Source organism: Gavia stellata, chromosome 6 (assembly GCF_030936135.1).
Source record: "Gavia stellata isolate bGavSte3 chromosome 6, bGavSte3.hap2, whole genome shotgun sequence".
In the NCBI taxonomy this organism is placed as follows: domain Eukaryota; kingdom Metazoa; phylum Chordata; class Aves; order Gaviiformes; family Gaviidae; genus Gavia; species Gavia stellata.
Window position 1 is genome coordinate 50,019,922 of NC_082599.1, and position 16,804 is coordinate 50,036,725.

Genomic DNA, 16,804 nt, shown 5'->3' on the forward strand with positions numbered 1-16,804 from the left:
ATGTGGCATCCGATCTCGTGGACACCACGTGCCCAGTGGTCACCCAAGCACTCAAAGCTGGTCACTGTCTATGTGCTGGTGCTCTTGGTATCACTCAGCTTTGCTTCAGGACAGAGCAGGCCATTTAAACATCAGATAGACAACAGAAGTAAGTATGAGTCTCACCTGATGTAATGCGATGGACGCGCATATGGTGACCCTGCAGTCTCTGGTGCATTGAGGGATCAGGGTCAGGCTGTCAGAGTTCAGCAGCAAATCCATGCGTGTGTTTCTATGATAAAATGGGGGTGTGGGGTCCTGTACTTCCATTTACACTTGTAAGGGCATATACAGAACTTAATCTCCTTATCATGGCCCTTCATTAGTCAAGGGAAGTAGTGTAATTTTTGATAAATACCAGAGGAGACACTAACGTACAAAAGACTGACAAAGAAAATGTAAGGCAGTATACACTGAATATTTAAGCATCAAATTTTAAGCTGTGTTTTGTAGACCTGGGGTAGTTCACAACTAGTTCTGCAGCGTAAAAAGAAAGCAAGGGCCAGAAGCTTAAGTTTGCTTTACAGATAACTTCGTTTCTGTCTGGAACCACAACTTGTCTGAAAGGCAAAATACAAGTGGTTAGTGTCTCCATTCAGAGGTGCTGTGAGGAACTGAGGCTGGCCAGATGAATGACTATACCATATGTCTCAAGTAAAAGCTAACACACAGTCCAAAAGATTTTTGAGAAAATCTTTATCAGGAAATCTCATCTTCCCTCAAGGAGCAAAGGCTGATAATTGTATACGGAGTGGGAGAGAGGTGGGTGTGGGGAGTAGGGTGCATGGGCGCTCAGTGGCACACTTTTCCCCTTTCAAAGAGAACCAGGGATGTGGGGAGCCTCAGTTTTTAGGTATCCAGATTAAAACAAATGAAATTACTTGGGTTTTGGTGGGCAGGAGGGGTGTTAAATACTATGTAGTAAGACTTACAAGATGTATTTATGGAGAAATTCACAGCCAAAGTGGATTCTTTATTTTCTCTGTTCAAGCGTCAAAATGCACAGGGGAAAATCCTGCTGCCTTGCCTGAGACTTTCATGTGACTTGGATGATATATAATGCAACTAAATTGAAATTTATTCCTATTCCTGACATTCATCCAGCTTTGGAATGATTTGACATTTTCTTCGGGTGGCACGATCTCCAGCGCTTTGTAGATTTTCCCTGTTGCTATCTCTTAGTCCTTTAATACAACTATACCCCTCTCCATACCTGCTTTAAAACTAGACTAGACTATAAAAATAAGTACAAGTGTACTTCAGATGCATTAAAAGAAGAAAAAGTCATGCATGAAAACAACTTCCTAAGTGAACAAGTATTAGCTTTTTATGTTTACCTCTAATGTAGGACCCCCCCCTGCAATCGTTGGATTTGTTAGCCTGTAGAGATACTGTACCTGGTGCATACAGCAGAACTGGAGGCTGGACAGTAGGACCTTCAGGACTTTAGCTAAGAGAGGACAGTTTAAAAGAGATGGTACAGGGAGCTACTATGGTCTTTCTGGATGTAGGCTGCATTGTAACCTCTTCCAGGGTTCAGATCAGCTTTAAAGCACACTGTGCCCTCCTGAACTGATGGGTCTTTTGGCTTATGTTCGAATTGCAGGTTGCAGCCCAGAAGGATAAAAATTAATTTTGCATCTGAACCTTCTTCCTTTGGGCTATACACATGGCAGGTGACCCTCAAAGGAACTAGAAAGTTGTGCATCTGCCTGCAGCCTTTCCCCTTGTTATCTTTTTTTTCCTGGGCTACAAATAAGCCCTCTAATACCCTCAAGATGTTCAGGAAATGCTGCCTTTAAGTACAGTGGTAGGTGCTTCACTGACTGCTTTGAATTCCAGGTCCCGAGATCGATCCTTTTTGGTATGTGGGCCGTGGCGTTCGCCCCATCGGTCGGTTCGGGAAGAGGCAGCTGAGAAGCAGCCGTGGCAGCCTGAGGCCTGTGAGCCGGCACCTGGATTTCATCTTGAATGCTTTGTGGGAGCAAAAAGTGTCGGGCACAGAAGACAATGACTGGTGATCCCCGTTCCCCGCGGTGGTGACCCAGCCTCTGCTCTTTGAATTGCACCCTGCCCTGCACCTCAGACCTCCAGTTCTGCTTTCGCCTAGCAATCCCATGCTGCTCTTCTTTCTGCTCCTTGTGCAAGTTCCTTCAAAAAGAAACATATTCGGGGTGCAGGTAAAAGACAATGCATGGACACTAGCACCGGCCGCACCCATAGCTTATAAAAATGTTTCTTTGTCTTACATCCCCACCAATCCCTTGATGCTGTTCATTGTAATGTTAGGTTTACCCAGCTTTTGTGCTGGGATTTAAACTCTGCAGTGTTAAACGTATCATGAAGCCTTCCTGTCACATTTCAAAGTCAATGGCTGTTGATATGTAAAAATAAAAAGCAATGGTTGGAAGAAAGAAAAAAGGCTCTCACTAATTTTTGATGTACCTGCATTAATGTCATGAAATGCTGGTGCTCTGTGTGTAGTTTTTATACAGATTGTTAACATCCGCTTGTAGGAATGTAGCCCTGAACTACCCACCGCCTCTTTATGATACTTCCTGTACTGCTGGAGAGATATATTAATGAACAAAAAGGAGCGCCTATTAAAGATAAGTATTTTCTCCCTGCTGAAGGAAAAACAAATTGGCTAATTAAACTCTTCAGAGTAGTTTCATGCCTACTGTATGTAACCATGAACCACTATCCAAAAAGGGTAAGGGCCTAAACTAGCTGATTCCCTTTAAAACAATGTAGTTGTTTGTAAGGAAGAACATTATCTGATCAAGCTAAAGTCACTCGTTGAGAATCACAAGCAATGTACCATGTACAATGTTAGTCCACACCAATAAGCCCGGGGTTGTGGCTCCATACTCATGTTTGCCATGGTAATTAACTTTGTTATATTCATTTTGTAAGAAGTGTTATTTACAATATGTTTAATCTTGATTAATAACTATTATCAGCAATAATATTTGAATGCAGTTTAACCTATGACTTGTATCCAAAAAAGATAGTTTACAATTTAGCTAATGACTGATGGTTAAATCCAGGCCATGAATCATTCTGCAAAAGACAAATTAGAATGAACTTGCATTTCTAGTTGTGCTTTGTTAGAATTACTACTAAAATTTATTAGTGGTTGAATTAATCATTGCAGATAATTTAAACCCTTTTTTCTCTTTGCGAATGGTCTGTCAGCAAAGAGTGGATTTTTATTATAATAAGGTAGTTACTGCTATTTATAACACAACATGTAACACCCAAAGTGTTACTTAACACATCCTAGTTTAAATGAATGCCCTCATGGTGGAGAAAATATGCTGATAAAGAAATATTTTGATCAGCATTCATCAGTGACTTTGGAAATACTAGACTATCAGGAGGGTTCTTGCTTAGTTTGTCATTTTGTAGCAATCCCAGTGAGAGCTACAGAAATTCTGCCAGAGAAATTCTGTTTGAGATGGTATTTCGCCCAACAGACTCGAGAGTTTGGAGAAAACTAACCATCAAATGTTCCTAGCAGGAACAGGATCCCTCCCACCCCAGCCCCAGTGGAAAAAATCTGAACCGAGTGCGTTAACATGTATTCCCCGCCTCAGCTAACCCAGGTAATTCTGCAGAGTTGCATGACTCCTGGGTTTAACGGGGGACGGGTCATTTGTGGACGGGCAGTACCTGAGCTCTGTGTGCGGCAGCATGTTCTGCACGCTTCCTGGCCGACGTGCACATAAATCCAAACAACAGAGAAGAACTTTTGGTTTTTCTTTATGAATCAAGTCCTTGAAAAGGCATTCTTTTCATAAATTGCTTTTACTCTTTTATAATTTCTCTTGACAATAATTCTCGGTGAGTATGCAGATAACAACAACAAGGCAAGCTTAATATTCACTCAGACTTAATCAAATAGATCATATAGTCCTCATTTTACCCATTAAAATATTTTCATTTATAAAAATTAATCTAAATATAAATATTAACACTAAAGATTGAAATCACTTGATGACAAAATAATTCTTTGTGTGCTATAACATATGCTTTTATGATTTTTTTAAAACAGTAAATTATATCTTTGCACGTATTTGGCACAATAAACATTTGTAAAAATTCAAATGCCTTATAGCAGGTGGGATTTTTTTTTTCTTTTTTTTTGTTTTTTTTGCAATGCCTACACAGTACACATTTTTCTGTCAAAGAAGACTGAATATTTTAACATTGTAACACGATAATAGTTGCTTTTCATGCCTCTTAAGGAAAACAACCTATTCCAAACTTCGTTGGCTTGTTTAAATCACACTAACAAAACAAAAGCCAAAGAGTTATTCTATTAAAATTAGTAATTTCTGTATTGATATTACATACACAATAGTAGTTATTATTTGTTAGACGAATATGTAGACCAACCACCATTAATGACATTTCATAACACGCATACCTGCATAAACCAGAACCTGGGAATGTATTGTATACATACACGAGAACAGTCAAGGAAGGGGAGGAGACTGGATAACAAAAAAATTACTAGGCATCCTACTCTGTTTAATCTCCTTTACTGGATTGCATATATAAATAAAATCTACTTGTTTTATATATATATTTATATATTAAACAGAGTGGGCCAAATTCTGCCCTCACATCTGTGCAAACCAATTCCAGAGAACTAGTATTGTGTGAGAGTGAAAGAAGGCATGATTTCACCCAGAATGAACACATCGGGTCAGATCTTGGGCAGATGAAAATTCCTTGAAGGGATGGAGTGACAGTTATGCATTCTAGGCAGGAAGATGGTTGCATTTATTCTGAGGGTTCCTTACATGCAGCTGGACATCAGTTTACTAAGCTCGATGTCAAATGTGGGTGGCAGATTTGCAACTGGCACTGTGTCTCCAACTGTCCCATCCAGCCATTCCTTACCTTCCCCACCTGCCCCTCTAAATCAGCCTAGCCAGGACATTTGCCCAGTTTTGCTCGTATTTGCCCAACCATAGACATTTCATGGCCTGGTGTCCCAGAGGACTGCTTTCCTACCACATGGCAGGTCATGTGCAGCACTCTGCCACTGGGTGTTGGCTGGGAGCGCAGGGAAAGGAGCAGCTCTCCCCCTTCCCTGGTACCCACTGCTCTCCGGAGAGCTCACCGTTCCTTAATGCTGAGGGGGAACTTGCCAGCCCATGCCATCAACCCAGTCTGCTTTTGGGTACCTGCTCTGCACTCTGTGTAGAAGATAAGGGATTCAGTGCCTTATCACCTCCTCTAACTGACTCCTTTGTATTCTTCAGAGCAAAAACTACCACAAATTGGCAAGGTCCTCCCTAAAAAGGGTGAGAGGCACACCCTGTAAGCAGCCATCTTCCCTCCTGGGCATCTGCTCAAGGGCCTTCTAGTTTGGCTCACCTTTCAAAGGACTCAAGAAATGAAAGAAGAAATTTTACTATTCACAATCCAATTCAGAGTGGTCCAATGGTAGTGGGGTGCACATGACACCAGTGACAGGCCCCAGCTACTCCACACTGGCTACAGATCAGTAAAGGAAAAGATGCCTGGGCTACATTTTCCTGCTCCTCAGAAAAGCCAGGAAACTGCAGAAGGGAATCTCTTACAGGTTGCAGCCACCCTACAATCCACAATGTTTTTACTTTCTTTTTCCAATCTTAAAGATTTGGTCAGAATTTGTTCTGAACTACAGCGTGGTTGGACACCCCCAAGCGGACAATGCTGCCAAGAAGAACAAGACATACAAAGGTGTGGGTTTCACAGCAGTTTTCAGGTATTTCCAGATGCCAGGATCGTAACTCAACAGACATATGATCCACATATGCTGCCACCAATTCACGGTTCGACGTGACATCCATGTTCCCCCCGCTGCCAAGAACAAAACACCTAGTTCTGGAGCTAGAACATTCACTCTGCCAAATGTACCCTCAGTGAACAGAGGAGTCTTTGCACATCGCATCTCCTCCTACAAACCCTGTCAAAACTTCCACTGTTCCCTGGGAGCAGAGCTAGGTACGCTGATTCTCCGCTCCCACCACGCTGCTGAAAAGCAGCATACACTGCACAGAGCTGTTCCTATTGCTCGACAGGATGGATGCCTACGTGCATAGTAAGAAGCCAGCAAATATGGATCACAGGTCTGCTTTGTTCTTTCTTTTTGTACGAAATATTGGCCTATAGTTGTGGTTGACTGAGTCTACAAAAACATACTGCAGTTTAAAGACGACATACTTTAGTACAATCAATGGGGAGAAAAAGTGCATCTTAAAATGTGGAGCCTTGCTTTTGAAACTCAGCATCCTTTCCAGAGTCTTGTGAGAACTTTAAGGCAGAGTTTCCTTTAGCAGACCACAATGCTGAAGACTTGGACAGCTTTCTCAGTGAGGTATCCAAACGAAGCCCTATAACTGAGGCATTGTGGGTTCTTGAGGGTCCATTTTCAGCTGGACATACACAATGGCTGTTAAGTAAAGGCACTCTAGTGTACAGCCTTAGGCAGTGTGTTATTGGCAGTAGGGAAGTGTAAGTTTAGTACATCACAGCAGATCCTATAGCAGGTTCCTAGAACAGAAAGGGACAGGAAAGAAAAAAAATGAGCAAAACCCAAAACAAGCTTGCTGAAGCTTCTCGGGAGCCAGGTCCTTCCCTTTCTCACCTTCCTGCCTGTTTTCCACATACCTAGTGGCAGACTGCTTCAGGAAAGTCAGCTTTTTTCCTTATCCTTCTACAGCTGCTCTAGAAGAAATGATTGACAGCTGTATGGTGAAGCCTATTCAAACCCTGCAGAGCCAATGCATGGCCTTTCTACCCCTTAAATTCCACTTAGATAACCTTTGAACATTTCTCAAAAATTAATGAGATTCAAGGTGACTCTCACCTGCTGAGTTACAGTGTGCAGCTGGTTCTGTGAGGGTCTGGTTCAGAAGTCTGAATTGCAGGGGACCACTGATTTTTTTATTTATTTTTTTTTAAATAAGGGTAGCACAATCTTGGAGACCTGACAGCCAGAATACATTCACACTGGCTGACATTCAGGACTGCACGGCTGCTATACCGTGGCATAGAGTCAGACAGCTTCCAAGGACACTGGTCGTATTTGTTCAGAGCTGCCTCAGTGGTCTCTATTCTTTTACCTCAAACTATTAAGAGAAGTTTTGTGAAGATGCTGAAATATAGCTGCCTACACAGATACTGCTCTCTCTCTATTTACTACTTTTAACAGCAGTTTTAAAAACATTTATTGTGAGTTTACCATTAAGTCCTTGGCAGTGCTTTTCCTCTCTTTAATTCTTTGTGTTAGAGATCCTTGAAGCATGAAGTTTCTGTTAAATGTTCTGACAGTGGTAACTGGAGAACCATCTATTTTTTCACCTGGGAAAGACAGAAAAAGGGAGATTTTTCACATAACAGATTGAAGCAGATGTAACAATACTCCTGAAGAGTCACAGCTTCTAGAAAGATAAAACATCCCCTAAACCGTATGAGAAAAGCTGGATTTAATTTAAATGAAAAACAGCAGGCTGTGATACTCCAAATTTATTAAAGTTTGAGGCCATGCCAATCAGTGGAATTACACAAGAGTAAAACAAGAGTAATGCAAGGTGAAGCAGGCCCTAGAACTGTTAGAGATAATGCACTGCAAGGTTAAAAAAAAAGAGAAAACATGAAAGAAAAAAGCACTTTATTTTCTAAAGCCAATTCACAGCCATACCCAACATAGCAGGAACATCACTGAGCCACATCATATGGACTGAAATCAGCAGACACAGGCTTTAAGAAAGCAACGGTGGGTTGTGGAGGCTGCAACTGGCTTTTGGTAATTAAACACTGCGACTGCTTGGGCCTCCCAGCCTAACCCCAGGCATGCCAGACTAGCAGCGTCCCTGCTGCAGGACAAGTATTCAGCATTTCCCATTTGCTTTCCCCAGCCTTCTGCTTCTGCTCCTATGAATTTGCCACTGTCACAACATCCACGGAAAGAGAAAGTGGTGATGCTTTTTAAGGTGACAAATGGGTATTTTATGTAATGCAAGTACAATGGGAAATGAGGAGGGTGGACATATTTAGGCTTTCTCTCTTCATTTTATATTTATACTTAATCTTTCCCCTACTTTGCTGGACTGTACATTATATTGAACCTTATAAAGAGAGACTCTCTCTAATATATGTAACAACTTAAGTGCACCTTTTATTGGTGGAGCTGGAAGTTTTCTCCTCTGCTGTCTTGATGTGTCTATTGTATGCATCTGTAAACAACACACATGCATTACTCAACTCCATTACAGAAAAAGAGGCAAGACTTCCCCAATGTATTTTTGAATACTACATAATGTTCTGGCACCTGGTTTGTTTGCTTTTGATCCCGTTTCCTTGTCAGGCGAACACATGGAGCCACGTTCAAGCCTGCAACAGTGAGAGCTGATATTCTGCTCTCAATATCTGAAATCTTCAAAGAAAATAAAAGAGAGAGACAGACAGATGGGGAGGGGGAAAAAGAAGTTTTTAAATTACTGTGGATGCCACTACTAAAATATATCCCTCCCCCAGGCAAATTCTCTTTAATCAAAAAATATAAACAGAGGGCTAAGTTCTTTAGCAATTCTGACACTTTCCTGTATTCTTTAGTCCTGATGTTAAAAGGAGCTTAATTTGTTAGTAAAGATGGAGTAAAAGAACAATCCAACCTACCGTGTGACTCCAAGGAAGAGACATTTTACTCCTTTTGAGGAAAAAAAGGAGGAGAGAAAACCCCCGTCTGCCATCTCCCAGTTACCTTTAGCTGCATAATCCCAAGTTCACTCAAGCTGTGTTTTTCAAAGGCTACATTCAAAGAATGACTTTGTAGGACACATTTCCTAATTCAAAATTAGTTTCATACACACACAAAGTACATCCTCCATCACAAAATGTAAACATTTGATCTTAAATATTTAAGTGTATATGTATGTTAAACACAAACATGCATAAATGAAGGTACACACTATATAAAAACACTCAATGGAAAACAAATTGCTAGGAAAAACAGAAGTCAAGAAAGCAAACATCTAGGGGGAAAGTAGGCTGATGTTAAGACTAGCAGGAAACAAATGTTGCCAAAAGGGAAGGAAGTGTCAGAGAAGTCAGACATATAACCCGACTCCTGATTCACAATGACACCTGAAGCTGTTCACTCTGCAAAAGACCTTCAGTTGGCTTCTTTGTCATCCTCCTTGCATAGCTTAGGCCTCTCTCCTCCTCACATCTCACCCCCATTAACATATTTACCATAAAATAACGACTGAAGCCAACAAAACGTCACTGCCAGTTCACCATCTGGTGCAGCAGTGCACTTCTGACATCAGAGAAATGTCAGACTCTCAGATCTTTGCTCAGTCCTAAATTGAGCATGCTAAAAATAAAATAAAAAATAAAATAAAAAATAACCAGGTACATCCCATTAAAGCCTGGCATAGGCAGGTCAGAGTGCCTCACTTGGTACAGACTGGTCAGTGAAATCACTGGCAGTGAGTTGCTAGCAGCATTACCCCCTTGAGGTCTGGCAGCGTTACCCAGTTCAGCTTTTAGCACCAGATCATGATGCTCTCTTCTGAGCCCCAGACTTTCTGGAGCCCACTAGAGAGACACTAGATCGCAGCCCAGAAAGCTATTGCCTTTTGGCTGGGATGTGTGCAGCTAAATCCCAAGGCAGTCTTGCAAGTGCTAGGTTCCGTGCTTGGCTCAGCAGCTGGCCTTTTTCGGTAGAACGGTACTGACACTGGCTTCTTTTAGAAAGTGCTTTACGATCTGCTGATTAGATGAACTGCCTAAGACTATATTTGCAGTCTGACCACAGCCACGTGTGTGACACAGAGTGTACCATGTGAGCTGCCTGGCAGCAAGGACCAGGTTCAGTATTAGTATTCTACGAACAGGCTGTTAACACTCCTTTGTCCAAAAACAAGCTGGGGGAAGAAACAAACAAATACAGTACATCTGCCTGGGCTGAGTCACGCATCTCAGTTAAGCTTTGCTCAGCTCTTGTAATGCAGTCAGCATCCTTGGATCATCAGTCCACTGCAGTACAAAAGAATATCAAAAGTAAGTGTGCATGGACAAAAGGTAAGCGCCAGGCAAAGCAGTGTGAAACCTACAGGTAGGGAGGAGCTGCTGTCCTCACCTGAAGCTCCGCGTGATGAACCTGGGCGGCTGCTGTGGCAACCTGATCCTCCAGATCGGCCAGCTCAGATTCTGCAGTAACACTGTTGATCTTGCGTGCGGCGTCCTCCAGATTGGTCAGCTGCCCCTCCAGCCCGTACACCGTGCCGGCTGTCAAGTACACCTGCAGGGCCAAGGCAGGGAGAGCTGTCAGTGATTTCTGGTTTGTGGGCATGAAGGTTTGAGCAGACTGCATCTTCCACGATGCCTCCGAGCTTCCCTCTTTGCTGACCCACTACAGGGAGACTTACCTGGCAGAAGAAAGTCATGGGGGAATAATCTGAAAACACACATCCACAAAGAGAAGGGACGTGTGAGGTGGCTGCACTCCAAATTTCATAGCTGCTACAATGGTATTCCAAAACAAGTTTGTTCCAGATTCACCAGCAAAAAAATAAAGCTGAAGAGTTTGCTTTTTTATTTTTGATATCCAATTGCATAACAAAAATCCTGAAGTCTACAAGGGGAAGTCAACAGATCACACCTCTTATAAAGCTGTGTTTATTGAAACACACGTAATGCCTTCTGGCAGTCAAAACTGTGTAAGAATAACTGTTCAGCAGTGTATGGTTATCAACTTCTTATAGAGTAACTGTGCTTACATGTACAGCATAGTTTTCCATCCCATCCTGCTCTCACCCAAATATACAGCCGCCAAAACCTTCCCACCCCCTGACCCTTTGGAGTGAATCTGTGGAGGGTCAATACACTTATCTGGGCCACATAAGAGAGAATAACAGTCTTTATCCTTCGGAAATCTTCCCTAAAAACAAACAACTTTTAATATTTTGACCCACCTATGCTACCTCTGATAACTGCAGGTAAAGGTTTCATTTCCCATTCAGCTCCTTGGAGCAATAATTCACAATACACTGTGTTTTATGTGTTTCTTTTATTTCACAAAGAAATTGAAGGTACACGGCTGGATGGAGGTAACTCTGGTTTATAGAAAAGGGTAATTTTCAAGCATTAGCTTTTGACATCTGTGCTTAAAATTGTGCAGACCCATGTGAAAATACTGTACCTTCTGCCTATTTACTAGACAGCCAAGAGACTGTCTCCATGAGGCTGGTAACAGCACAATGGAAATGACATATATATTCTGATTTTCCCAGTTGGCAGCCTCACTCACTCTAATAGCAGTAAAGACTGTGGTGCTACAAAACTAGCATGAATTAAACACATTCTGTGGCTAACTTCATGGTTCAAGGGGCAAGCAAACAGGACCTGAAACAGATCCTTGAGCAGATACCTTCACTTCATACCTGTTTTCCACTCCAGTAATTTTATCTGCCAACAATTCCTAGATCATGCAGTCCTTTGACATAATGGCTATTCAAATAATTTCTGGCCATGCTGTGACTTGATGGATCAAAAGTGGTGGAGAATGACTAGATTAAGTAAATGTTTACTTTTCATTATTTTTTATTTTATTATTGTGTCTTAGTTGCTTGCAATAGGTTTCTTCTTCCTTTGTATCAGTTGTTTCAAATCATAAAGGTATATACATTTTTTTTATGTATGTGACTTTACTAAGAAACAAATTCACTACATCTTGTATAAACTGCATCTTGTAAGACCACAGTCTAACTGCAGGCATGAAATCTTTGAAAAATGTAATTAGAACAAATAAGTGATCTGATTTAACATCTTTGCTGAAGTACTTGGAGACACAGGTGGGCCATAAAGTTAATGTGCTGATTTAAATAGAAATGATCCTGCTTTTGTGGGTTTTAATTATTCTTTCTATTCATTCAAATGATACATCTTTGTGGTGTGACACACTGCAGCCACTTCAGATTAAAATTCAGATCTTTTTAATTTCCCTATCATGTCTAAAAGCTCAGAGAAAGAAAAAAAAAGGAACATTATGAACAGAAACATCTTTAGAAAGTTAAAGAAAAGATGCATTTAAATGCTGTGCCAAAATGCTCTGCACAGTAAGTTGTACTTTTCGGGGGGGGGGGGGAGAATCTAAAGAAAATAGGACTGATAGACAAATGTGGGAAGGGAAGGTCATCAATGTTTTTGTAACTCAATCAGCCCCTACATTTGTTGCATTTTAATTTTATTAAACATTTTCCAGCTAGATCTAAATAAAAGATTTTTCTGAAGAATATTCTCTTTACCTGAACAATTGTTATGCTTCCAAACAGCAATGGGGTACTTGCAGGTCTCCAATATATTATGCCCTTATTCATACATTCAAATTCAGATTGTGGAGACTTATTTTACTATTTTATTTGTATGCACAGCTTCCACTAAAACCCACCCGACCTCATGCTGGTACAGGTGGCCCTACATTCTCCCCACTGATGCAAGCACAGTCCCTGAGATGCTACAGAGAGCAAAAATGAACAAAGTGTCTATATATATCCAGATCCTCTTCCAAAATTTGCTGCAAAGAGGATGTGCTGCATGCAGATATGCCCCCAGCTGCACCGAGAAAAGTTATGGATTCCTGGATTTCTAAAGGATCTTTAACTCTGCTGTGGAGCATGGTGGTGAAATCTTGAAACCATGAAGTTTTGCCATCTACTTCAAATCCTGTGTGGGCCAGAGAAAAATGTAGTGTGGGGACGCAGTAAGGCTGTGCTGGATACCTTATGAATTATGCAGGGAATTGAGAGAAGCTAAACCAGGGATATGCTGCAAAGAGGGCAACGCCACAGCCAGAAATGCTCTGCCTCAGTGCCCAGCCTCTGCTCAGTGAGAAATGCTTGGCCTGAATGAGTGACTAGGGGCCAGAGCACCATGGATGCCAAAGCTCCACAATGACGGGAGAGAATGTTGGAGTGTAATTGGGGAAAAAAACCACACCTCAGATAGTTTACGACACAGTTCTCAGAGAAAAAATGTGAGACGAACTCTCCCCAAATTGCTCTCTGTTCTCCTGAGGAATTTCTTAACTTTTCTAAAGATGTGGTCCAGCATGGACTTGGATTTTCTTTCTGTATTCACTCGCCTGGCAAAAGCATTCTGTGGTGCGTGGAGCTAGGATGCTTCAGTATTTCATGGGGGAGAAAATCTCCACTTACCTGCTTCTATTATTCTGAAAAAAATTAATCAAACTCAACTAGAAGTTATTGTGGGGGTGCATCCGCCATGCAAGAATGAAATGGATATCACAGTAGGTGGCATGAGGAATGCACTTTGCTCACCACAAGCTCAAGTTATACCGTTCTCCAGGCACTAGAGCAGCAACTACAAGGGGAAGGCTTTGCCATTCTACAGAGGGCCATATCTGAGCTGCCAGACGTCCAGCGTCTCCTGGACACATCCTCCTGTCCTGCCCTCCCAGTCCCACTAGGGAGGACTCCCAAGCCTATTTTGCTTGTTTGTTTTGAGTTCCTCTCCCAGAGAGGAGCTCAGAGCACGGCCGCCATGTGGAGAGCTCCATGGCCTGGCAGACTCCGATGGCTGTGGTGCCCCATGAGGGAGGGAGGGCAGGAGATGCCAGCAACCAGGACAGTGTGTGGGAGCAAGGCAGAGCAGGAGCACCTCAGCTGGCACAGCGGGATGCCTGGGAAGGCTGGGCAGAGGTGGGAAGGAGAGGTTTGGAGGTCAGGTTATGACTGGGAGCTGGTTGAGGAGGAGTGAAGGTGCTCTGGGGTGGGTTGGAGGGCATCCTGTTGGTGTGGGCAGCTGCAGTGCACGGAGGGGTTGGATCTAGCTTGGGAACCTCTGAACTGAAGCAGGGCTGGGAGATTTGAGCTCAGAAGAGGTGTGGTGAGAGGGACCAGGGAGTTATGGTGCTGGTGGGAGGGCTCTGGAGTAGGACAGACCAAGTGCCAGGACTGGCTGTTATTGCCATGGATTATCTCCCCCTCAGTCCCTAGTCTGGGGCTGTTGCGGAAGTGCGTTTCTGTGGAGGATTTTATCCCCCAAGAAGAGATTCTGTCTGAAAATTTTCTGGGGCTAAAGAAAATCAGGATCTATTTTCTTGAATTGATCAGGAAGTTATAAGGGGACAGCCCAGATTCCTACAAGATCTTTGAGAGCTCCTAATGAAGGGAAACATCACTGAAATGCAATCAGTCAAATGTGGGAAGAAGAGAAAATCGAAAGTTACAAGTGTACCAACTCCATTAAGTGGATGCATAAAAATTTCCCATGAGTAGTGACTTCCCTCTGTGATTCAGCATTACACTTTTCCTTGCAGATGACAGGTACGCATGAAAAAGGATGGGTGATCCGGACGTGGCCAAACAGAAATATTTGTTTAATTCGGCTTCTCCAGCCTGCTCTTTTTAACAGTGCAGCAGGCAGCTCCAGCTCCCTGGGTGCTCAGCGCAGTATGCTGGGCAAGTGTGGGTGGAGGAAGAACTCCTCCACTTTTTCTCTGTGTGACTGGGGACATGCTTTCCCTACCTGTCCCTACAATAACGAGGCCATGCTGGGACTTGGAGACTTGGGGTTTCAGCAAGGCATGGCGCAGCCACAGAGGTTCAGAGGGCTTAAGTTAACTTTTGAGGTAGGGATTCTAAAATTAATTGTAAAACCCAACGCATCCAACTCACCCCCTCCCCTAAATGTTTTAAAGCACACATTAAAAAAAACCCCAACACAGCTGAGTACCCCTTTGAAATAGGATTTTTTATTCTGTTTATGTATTTGTTTAATAACCCAAAATTAATTCTGAACATCCACTGATGCTGCCTACGCGCTTTCCCTTTCCAGATAGCACACACACATAGGCGACACTTTCATATACTGATTAATGTTCTTACGTTTTCTTCCAGTGTGGTGAGCTGCTCATCAAGTCTGACGGGGTCCGTCCCCAGTGGGAACGTCCCTCTTCCTCTGTCCTGAACGTCAGCTGGGAAATCGCAGGGACCAGTGGATTCTGCTATCAGTTCTTCAGTGGCATTGATGACTTTCAGGACCTCTGTAGATATGTTGCAGAGAGAGACAGCAGAGTACTTCTGTTTTGTTACAAGAGTAGACAGAGAAAACAACAGCATTAAATTAGCACAGAGGGGTAATATGTAAAATCACCTTGCTAATAGCTGTAGCTTTAGCCATGCTAAAACAATATATCCGTCTAACTGCTGTGAACAGACACAGGAACTGTGTGATGAAACTGGAATCTAATTCTCTTTTTCTCCCTCTCTTTTTCACGTAGGCACACTGACACAGCATGTAAAATAACATACACACACAATTCTTCCACAACACAATTTCTGCTGGAGGTATGATCCAAATGTTATCGCAAAGGAGCACACAAACATCCAGCTTTAAAATCCAAGTGAGCTAGATAAGGCTATTTTTGCAATAGCATTTCAAACAGGTTTTAAAACACAATCTTCCTCTGTGGGTACTGGCAAATGGTTGTGGAATCATCTGTCTCCATATGCACAGGAGCTATTGCACTGCAGCTGCAAACATGGGAGAGCAATCTTCAGCAGCCCTATCAGGATAGCAGTTTACAAAGATGTTTGCTATGAATTATATGATAGCCCCAAAAAACAAAGGTTGAGCTATAAGCGTGTGAGCACTTGTATCTTGATTTTTTTAAAATTTAAATTTACCTTTTAAAAAAATATTTATGCAATAAATTATACCAAATACCAAGGAAAAGTATGCAGTTTTATCTGGGTTTTGTTGTTGTTTTTTTTTTTAAACAACTGTAAGCCTTTTTATCAATGTTCCTGATTTGTAATTAACTATCCTGATTCTGATGATTCTCACCGAGCTTTAGGTTTCAGGACAACTCCTTTGATGGCAATAAAATTTCACCTGATGTACCCTCAAGCATCAAGCTCAACATCCAAACTAGACAGCTTGGAGATTGAACCAAAGCTTGTTGAAGCCAATACAAATACTGTCACTGAATTTATGTGCAATAGCTTTAGTGTTGCTTTGCCTAAAAGAAAGTGTGGGAAGTTTAGACTTAAATTTAATTCATTCCTCAAACCTGCAAATACTTATGCATGTGAATTAGCGGCCCACCCATCCGTAAATTTTTCCACAAACAAAATATCTGAGGATCAAAACTGAGGAAACAGAGAGTCTTTGGATTTTATATAGTAAATCCTATAGTACAGACAAGCATAACTGATTAAAAATGTCTGTGTCTTATGCAAACATTGTATTAATCAATATGTCAGCTGGCCTCCTAGGCAGGATATAGGAGAAATAAACACAAATTCACACAAACTCTGGTGGGTTTAACTGGAAAACCTCTTTTATTATCTCTTTCCTGTAATTACCTGTTCATTTTTATGTTGGATAAGACTTTTAGTGAAAAACTACTTTTTTAGCAGTGTGTACTCAATCGTTGTATATCAATACATGAAGGCATCTTTAGCACTGTTATTTCTCTGAATTGCAAGAAATAATTAGATACATAAGATTAAAGCAAATACAGTATGCTACAGCACATAGATCTTTAGCTTGTTAGGACAGCCAACACAGTCCCGAACAAGTAGCCCTAGGACTCTCTTACTGAGAACAAATACTTGAACCCCATAAACAGCCTACTGTTTTTTCCATTTATTCTCACAAGTGCCAATTAGGTTAAAAACAGATCAATAATTTTATAGGACAGATGAGGAAATCAATATTACTTTGTTTTATT

At 41.9% G+C, this 16,804-nt stretch overlaps 2 protein-coding genes across 3 annotated transcripts in view; one reads left to right on the forward strand and one right to left on the reverse strand.

The window, feature by feature from the left end:
- On the forward strand, positions 1 to 2,060 carry PRLH (prolactin releasing hormone). The gene is made up of 2 exons (XM_009813697.2): positions 1 to 148; positions 1,882 to 2,060. Exons 1-2 carry the CDS (start codon positions 1 to 3, stop codon positions 2,058 to 2,060), a joined length of 327 nt encoding a protein of 108 aa, XP_009811999.2.
- Positions 2,061 to 5,125: 3,065 nt separating this feature from the next.
- Positions 5,126 to 16,804, reverse strand: part of MYRIP (myosin VIIA and Rab interacting protein) — a 216,088-nt gene continuing 204,409 nt past the window's right edge. For both annotated transcript variants that reach the window (XM_059818657.1, XM_059818658.1), the window contains exons 12-17: positions 14,955 to 15,149; positions 10,187 to 10,348; positions 8,372 to 8,476; positions 8,216 to 8,276; positions 7,283 to 7,401; positions 5,126 to 6,591 (exon numbers count right to left, since the gene is read on the reverse strand). In XM_059818657.1, coding sequence (XP_059674640.1) covers positions 6,559 to 6,591; positions 7,283 to 7,401; positions 8,216 to 8,276; positions 8,372 to 8,476; positions 10,187 to 10,348; positions 14,955 to 15,149 — 675 coding nt within the window. In that variant the 3' untranslated portion in view covers positions 5,126 to 6,558. The remainder of the gene's footprint in view (positions 6,592 to 7,282; positions 7,402 to 8,215; positions 8,277 to 8,371; positions 8,477 to 10,186; positions 10,349 to 14,954; positions 15,150 to 16,804) is intronic.

Excerpts from the sequence above, each read along its gene's own strand:
- PRLH (XM_009813697.2), top strand. The coding sequence starts at position 1 with ATGTGGCATCCGATCTCGTGGACACCACGTGCCCAGTGGTCACCCAAG. Across the intron at positions 149-1,881 it reads ACATCAGATAGACAACAGAA|GTCCCGAGATCGATCCTTTT; the intron begins GTAAGTATGAGT and ends TTTGAATTCCAG.